This window comes from Cebus imitator, unplaced genomic scaffold (assembly GCF_001604975.1).
Source record: "Cebus imitator isolate Cc_AM_T3 unplaced genomic scaffold, Cebus_imitator-1.0 Scaffold132, whole genome shotgun sequence".
NCBI classification, from domain to species: Eukaryota; Metazoa; Chordata; class Mammalia; order Primates; family Cebidae; genus Cebus; species Cebus imitator.
In genome coordinates, this window is record NW_016107447.1 from 1556764 (window position 1) to 1564785 (window position 8022).

An 8022-nucleotide genomic window follows, 5' to 3' on the forward strand; every position below is an offset into this window, starting at 1 on the left:
AGAGCAGCCACTCCAGCACACACAGAAGCTTTACATACCCCGGCCCTGGGATCCCCCACAAGGGGGTAGATCCGTCTGTACATTCCCCTAGGAAGGGGACTGAATCCAGGAAGCCAAGCAGCATCATTCTGCAGGCCCCACTTCCACAGCACCTCTTAGGTTGGGACCTACTGGCTTGGAGTTCCTGCATAGTGGCAGTAGGCTGAGTCTGCCTGAGAATGGAGGGAGTTTCAGGGCCTGGGGGCAGGAGTGGCTGCCATTTCTGCAGTTTGGTCAGCTCAGTATTTCAGCCTGCCAGCTCTGGACAGTCCAGGCAGTCTGGACTAGTCCTCTACTATGCAGCACACCTGCTTTGTCAGATTGTGCCAGATGGCTTCTTTAAGCAGGACCCTGATCCATTCCTCCTCACTGGGTGGGGCCTCCCTGCTAGAAGCCCTCAGTCACTCCAGCCAGGCTTATATGGACAGATTTCTGATCTTGCCCTAGAATGGAGCTCCTAAGGGGAGAAGTGGCCACCATCTCTGCAGTTGAGTTGAATTGGCTGTTCCAGCCTGCCAGCTCTGGAGAGTCTAGGTGGTCCAGACAAGGGAGGATCCCCACCAACACAGCACACCTACTCTACCAAAAAGCAGCCAGGCTGCTTCTGTAAGCAGATCCCTGATCCCATTTCTCCTGACTAGGTGAGAACTCCCAACAGGGATCTCTAGACACCTCCTATAGAAGCATTCAGGCCAGCAACAGGTCAGTACCCCCCTGGGATGGAGCTTCCAGAGGAGAAGTGGGCTTTGCTGTTTTGCAGCCTTCAGTGGTGATACCTAAGTTACAGGAAAAATCAAGGCAACTAGAGTCTGGAGTGGACCCCTAGAAAGCCGCAGCAGCCCTACAGGTGCTAACAGTCAGTGGTCTGACTGTCAAAAGAAAAACAGAAAACAACAACAAAGACCCACAAAAAAACCCACTCAAAGGTCAGCAACCTCAGAAAATCTAAGGTAGATAAGCCCACAAATAAAGAAAAAATCAATGCAAAAATCCTGAAAACTCAAAAAGCAAGAGTGCCTCTTCTCTTCCAAACGACCAAAATACCTTTCTAGTAATGACACAGAACTGGGCTGAGGCTGAGATGGCTGAATTGACAGAAGAACACTTCAGAAGGTGGGTAATAATGAATTTTGCTGAACTAAAGGAGAATATTGTAACTCAATGCAAAGAAGTCATGAATCATGATAAAACAACACAGGAGCTGATAACCAGACCAGCCAGTGTAGAGAGGAACGTAACTAACCTGATGAAACTGTAAAATACAACATGAGAACTTCACAATGCAATCACTAGTATCAATAGCAAAATAAACCAAGCAGAGGAAAGAATCTCAGAGCCTGAAGACTGTCTTTATGAAATAATACAGGCAGACAAGAGTAGAGAAGAATGAATGAAAAGCAATGAATAAAAATTCTGAGAAATATGGGACTATGTAAAAAGACTGAACCAGCCAGGCACGGTGGCTCATGCCTGTAATCCTAAGACTTTGGGAGGCTGAGATGGGTGGATTGCCTGAGGTCGAGTTCAAGACCAGCCTAGCCAACATGGTGAAACCCTGTCTCTACTAAAAATACAAAAATTAACTGGGCATGGTTGCAGGTGCCTGTTATCCCGGCTACTCTAGAGGCTGAGGCAGGAGAATCGCTTGAACCTGGGGGTGGGGGTTGCAGTAAGCTGAGATTGTGACACTTTACTCCAGCCTGGGCATAAGTGTGAAACTCCATCTCAAAAAAAAAAAAAAAAAAAAAAAAAAAAAAAAAACCTTAAGCTGCAACTGATTGGAGTACCTGAAAGAGATGGAGACAATGGAGTCTAGTTGGAAAACATACTTCAGAATATCATCCAGGAGAACTTCCCCAACCTAGCAAGACACGCCAATATTCAAATTCAGGAAACGCAGAGAACCCCACTAAGATATTCCATGAGAAGATCAACCCCAAGAAACATAATTATCAGATTCCCCAAGGTCAAAATGAAAGAAAAATGTTAAGGGCAGCCAGAAAGAAAGGCCAGGTCACCTTCAAAGGGAAGTCCATCAGACTAACAGTGAATCTTTCAGCAGAAACCCTACAAGCCAGAAGAGATTGGGGGCCAATATTCAACATTCTTAAAGAAAAGAATTTCCAACCCAGGATTTCATATCTGGCCAAACTAAGCTTCATAAGCAAAGGAGAAATAACATTCTTTTCAGACAAACAAATGCTGAGAGAATTCAACACCACCAGGCCTGTCTTGCAAGAGCTCCTTGCAAGGAAGGAAGGAAGCACTAAATATGGAAAGGAAAACATCACACTTCCAGTTACTACAAAAACACACTGAAGTACACAGACCACTGACACTATGAAGCAACCACATGAACAAGTCTGCAAAATAACCAGCTAGCATCATGATGACAGGATCAAATTCACACACAACAATACTAACCTTAATTGTGAATGCCCCAATTAAAAGACACAGAGTGGCAAGCTGGATAAAGAGCCACGACCCATTAGCATGCTGTCTTCAAGAGACCTATCTCACATGCAAAGACACGCATAGGTTCAAAATAAAGGGATGGAGGAAAATTTACCAAGCAAATGGAAAACAGAAAAAAGCAGGGGTTGCAATCCTAGTTTCTGAGAAATCAGACTTTAAACCAACAAAAATTTTAAAAGGACAAAGAAGGACACTATATAATGGTAAAGGGCTCAATTTAAAAAGAGCTAACTACCCCAAATATATGAACCCAATGCAGGAGCACCCAGATTCATAAAACAAGTTCTTTTTTAAAAAAAATATTATTATTATTATTATTATACTTTTAAGTTCTGGAGTACATGTGCAGATCTTGCAGGATTGTTACATAGGTGTACACATGCCATGGTGGTTTGCTGACCCCATCTCCCTGTCACCTACATTAGGTATTTCTCCTAATGTTATCCCTCCCCTTAAAAATATCTTTTTTTTTTTTTTGAGACAGAATCTTGCTCTGTCGCCCAGGCTGGAGTGCAATGATGCAATCTCAACTCACTGCAACCACCACCTCCCAGGTTCAAGCAATTCTCCTGCTTCAGCCTCTTAAGTAGCTGGGATTACAGGTACATGCCACCATGCCCAGCTAATTTTTATATTTTCAGTAGAGATGGGGTTTCGTCATGTTGGTCAGGCTGCTCTTGAACTCCTGACCTCATGATTTTTGGATAATTTGATAAACTGACTAAAATTTATATGAAAAGGCAAAATCCTAAGATAAAGTTCAAGAGATTAAGTGTGGCTTTGGAGTGGGGATATAGAGTGGGGTGAAATAAAGAGCTCAGAAGCAACCCACATAATTAAGCAAAGTTATTTTGCAGTTGAATAGAAGAGGAACTCATTAATAAATGGGTCTGGGACCATTGAAAAATGAAAAAGGATCCTTATGTTATACCTTACCAAAATATCAACATCAGGTGGATTTCCAGTGTAAATGTAAGCCAAAATTTCAAAACTTTTAGAAGAAAACAAATCCAAGATGTCCCCATGTTCCTAGATAACATAGTGCAGTGTGAATAAGAAAAAAACTCTGAAGCCAAGTTCAAATCTTGTCTCTACCACATAATAAATGAGGGACCTTGTTCATGTAACCTAATCTCTGTCTCCATTTCATCTGTGAATGATGGTAATAATTGTCCCTACTTCACAGGGTATATATGATGAAGTATATACAAATTACTTAAAAATAGCACCTGGGTCGGGGCACAGTGGCTCACACCTGTAATCCCCAAACTTTGGGAGGCCAAGGCAGACGAATCACCTGAGGTCAGGAGTTCAAGACCAGCCTGGCCAACATGGTGAAATCCCATCTCTACTAAACGTGCAAAAAAATTAGCCAGGCGTGGTGGCACATGCCCATAATCCCAGCTACTCAGGAGGCTGAGGCAGAGAATTGCTTGAACCTGGGAGGCAGAGGTTGCAGTGAGCTGAGATCATGCCATTGCACTCCAGCCTGGAGGACAAGAGTGAGACTTCGTCTCAGAAAAAAAGAAAAATAGCACCTGGAATGAAGTAGTACAATGCGTTATAACTAACCCTGTTACTCTTATTATAGTGCTTATTACACTGTTTCTCTTGTACCATGATTAGTTTCTTCTCTGTACAGAAGGTCAAAAAGAGAAAGGAAGAAATCCTTTTTTAATTCTTTGCTCCGATGATTCTACCCTTCATGATTAAATATATGCAGAAGCTCTGATCCTTAAGTTTCTATTGCTTCTAGATGAACATGGGACTCACTATCAAGGGTCTAATCAGTTTGAGACCTTCAGCTTCATGGCTGGGTACCCAAGCACTCATTGTTCAACTCAACAGCTAGTAATGTCCAGTCCTGGCCCTTGGGGTAGGTGGGCTCAACCCTCTCAAGTATCAAGCCCAAAATATAACATCAGGTGATACCACAACTATCCTGCCTGCTGCTTGCTGCACCATGAAGTCTGCCAAGCTGGGATTTCTTCTAGGGCTCTTCATCTTCTGCTCACTGAATACCCTATTACTGGGTGGTATTGATAACATTGTTGAGAAGATATGTGGAGACCTCAAAGGTATGATGTTAAGGCAGAAAATAAATCTGAAGGTCAATTATGAATGAGGGAAAAGGTGCTGGGGGAAAAGTGTGTTATCTAGGTGATCCAGGAAGGTCTTCTTTTCATGGCAATACCCATAGACACTTAATCCCTTGGCTCAGGGCATTACCTACACTAGGGGTATTTTGGGTGTTTGATGAGAAAAAAAAACAGAAATGACACAAAGTCCTTTCCAGATGGAGACCTCTTTTAGAGGAGGTTCAAAGGACTGGAAGGATTTTGAATCAGGTTTTGTGAAAAATTTCAAAGATCCCAGACCATTGAAGAGTATGTATTGGGATGAGACAGAAAGGGGGTTGGGGACTGAGAAAATTAAGACATTTTCAGTAACTGGGCTATGGGCATATACAGAAATCTTGGACAGATGATTCCTGTTTAGAGGGGCTCACAGTGTAAATGTGAGAGGCAATGAGACTTTCTTCCATAGACAGTGTGGGCAGGCTCAGCGCTTCCAGGGGACAAGAAAGTGGCACAGTGTCCACAATAAGTCAGACACTCCAAATTCTGGCCCTGTGACATAGCAAATGTGTGCCTTGGACAAGTCACTCAACCACATATTATGCTCTTAGTCTCAGTTTCCCCATGTGTACAATGAAAATCAGAAAAGTACCTGCTGCAGAGGGTATTTGTGACTGTGAAATAAGATTATGCGTATAACTTTACCAGAGAGTAAATTCCAGACTGGCTGCCTGAGTAAGGTGGGTTGTGTTGTCAATACAACCATGACTGTGGCTGTTCCAAACACTTACTACCCAACTCCCAACAATAAAAGCAGAGGGTTTAGCTCGGGGAAGGCAAGAAGGGAGAAGATGACAGGGTGTGAGGATGAAAGAGCATCACCCCAAGGTCATGAATTTTAGCATTTTAGTATACATCCTGCTTTGAGGATAGCAGCGGGCATGGTTACCTAAATTTGGAAGTATACATATATAGTGAATGTATGAAAACTGGGGAGGAGGCATTCTGAATTGCATGTCCTGTGTGGGCAATTAAAAGGAAAGGAAGATGATGTGAAGAAGCAGGAGGATACTGTACTTTAATAAACTGTCAGATATAAAATGTAGGGAACCTCATCGCCCTGCACAAGCTAGTGGTGCAACCTCCTTTCTCACTGATTGCAACTTCTCGTTTTTCCGGACATTGCTCACCACAACAACCTGGAATTGTAACAATTTGCATTGTGCAAGGGCAATCTTGCCAAGTAACTCTAATTCCAAGAGAAAACCAGATGTCCTTGAATATGAGACACATAAAAAACAAGAGTCCATAAATATGAGAATACTTTCAGGCTAAAGCTAGGAATTTTTAAGGGCCCAGAAAGATAAGTTATCCTGCTGAGTCCTAACCAATTCCCACTAACTCAATGGGAACCTCTCATGCAGATCCCTGCAAATTGGAAATGAAGGCTGGAAGCTGCTATGAAGTTCACTTTAGATTTTTCTACAACAGAACCTCCAAACGATGTGAAAGTTTTGTCTTCTCTGGCTGTAACGGCAACCTTAACAACTTCAAGCTTAAATTAGAATGTGAACTAGCCTGTGTTGGAACAGTCAAACCACAGTAAGGAATCTAATCCTGTCCTTGGTCCTTCGGGGGAGTAAAAGAAGAGGTGTTGACATCCTAAGATAAAGAAAATTGATCCGGGGCTAACCTTGCTTTGGATGGGAAGATAGAGGACTGCTCTAATAAAAAGTTTTAACGGTTGGGTTGGCCGGGCATGGTGACTCACACCAATAATCCCAGCACTTTGGGAGGCTGAGGCGGGTAGATCACCTGAGGTTGGGAGTTCAAGACCAGCCTGACCAACATGGTGAAACCCTGTCTCTACTAAAAATACAAAATTAGCCAGGCATAATGGCACATGTCTGTAATCCCAGCTACTCAGGAGGCTGAGGCAGGAGAATCGCTTGAACTGGGGAGGCAGAGGTTGCAGTGAGCCCAGATGGCACCATTGCACTCCAGCCTGGGCAACAAGAGCAAAACTCTGTCCCAAAAAACAAAGTTGGGTGGGCTGTCAGGATCATTTGCTCATTTTACAGTCAGAAAATCAAATGACCAGAGAGAAACTAATAGCCACCATCTATTGGACAATTACTGTGCATCAGGCACTGCACTAAGCAATTGACATATATTGATATAATTTTAAATTATATCAAGGTGGATTTATATCACCATTTTTATGTGACAGATGAAGAAACCAAGCACAGTACAAGTAACCAAGCATCCTGAGGTCACATTATTAAATGGCATACCAACGTTTCTAACCAGAGCTGTAAGTCACAATGGTCATGACCATCTTACATGTACAAGGTCACCCAAACCAAATTCTTGCACTCTCATACCTTTGAACTCTCCATAGCAACTTGCTGCTTTATACAACTAAGTTCCCCCCCACACTTGACTATTTCCCCATCGTTGGAAATAGAAGGTCAATGGTGCCTAATAGGGCTGTGGTTTGGCTGATTCCCAGGAGAATTCGCTGGAGAGTGGCCTTAGGGGTAACTCAAAAGCAGAAATGTTGTTTTGCTTTGTTTATTTTATATTCCTAGTGGATCTTTGCAGTGCCTGGCACATAGTAAGCAATGATTAAGTTTTAAGTGAATGAAAAAGTGAGAGATTAATCAATAAAATAAGAAAAACATTGAGATAGAAGGCATCCTCTGTGCTTTCCCTAGGATAAAAATGACCTACATTGGGCCGAGTGCGGTGGCTCACGCCTATAATCTCAGCACTTTGGGAGGCTGAGGCGGGCAGATCATGAGGTCAGGAGTTCAAGACCAGCCTGGCCAACATAGTGAAACCCCATCTCTGAAAAAAAAAAAAAAAAAAGACCTACATTAATCCAGGGAGACCTTCCAAAACCTATAACACAGATTTGTATTTTTCTTAAACAGGAGTTGAGAAGATGTGAACTCATGAAGTTGTCTGATACACCATCCAAAATAAAGATGCAAGAAAATTCAGACCAATCTTGAAATCTTTGTAATATTTTGATAATCCTTTAAGCTTCCATCTGTTTGCTATTTTCCTGACCTGGGTTTTGTCTTTCCCAGAAAATAACTGTATGGTCATTAGAATGAGTCTTTGTGTCAGCCCTGGCTCTCTTAGTTTCTCTCCACTTGTCTTATCTAAATTTGCAGAGCTGAAATGTCAGCTGGTCCCATCCATTGGTTCCCCCCTCACTCCTGAGCCATCCCTCACATATGCACACTTAGCTTAATTTATCCTAAACTGTTTCAGGTTTGACGAACCAAATCTGTACAGGTTTGCATCACCGCCCCTGTCAAATTGAACTGGTTAGTGGAACCAAAGTACCAAACCTATAGTCCCTTTGGATCTTGAAATCAAACCTAGCAGTGAACCACACACTTATGTGAAATGTCCCTGC

General features: G+C 42.7%; 1 protein-coding gene across 1 annotated transcript; it reads left to right on the plus strand.

Moving 5' to 3' along the window:
• Positions 1-4450: 4450 nt before the first annotated feature.
• On the plus strand, positions 4451-7598 carry SPINT4 (serine peptidase inhibitor, Kunitz type 4). Its single transcript, XM_017541237.2, has 3 exons — positions 4451-4592; positions 6017-6194; positions 7529-7598. Exons 1-3 carry the CDS (start codon positions 4478-4480, stop codon positions 7533-7535), a joined length of 300 nt encoding a protein of 99 aa, XP_017396726.1. The 5' UTR covers positions 4451-4477; the 3' UTR covers positions 7536-7598.
• Positions 7599-8022: the final 424 nt, after the last annotated feature.

Bases quoted from the DNA above. Each gene is read 5' to 3' on its own strand.
- SPINT4 (XM_017541237.2), top strand. From the start codon at position 4,478: ATGAAGTCTGCCAAGCTGGGATTTCTTCTAGGGCTCTTCATCTTCTGC. The intron at 4,593-6,016 runs GTATGATGTTAA...CCTCTCATGCAG, and splicing joins GATATGTGGAGACCTCAAAG to ATCCCTGCAAATTGGAAATG.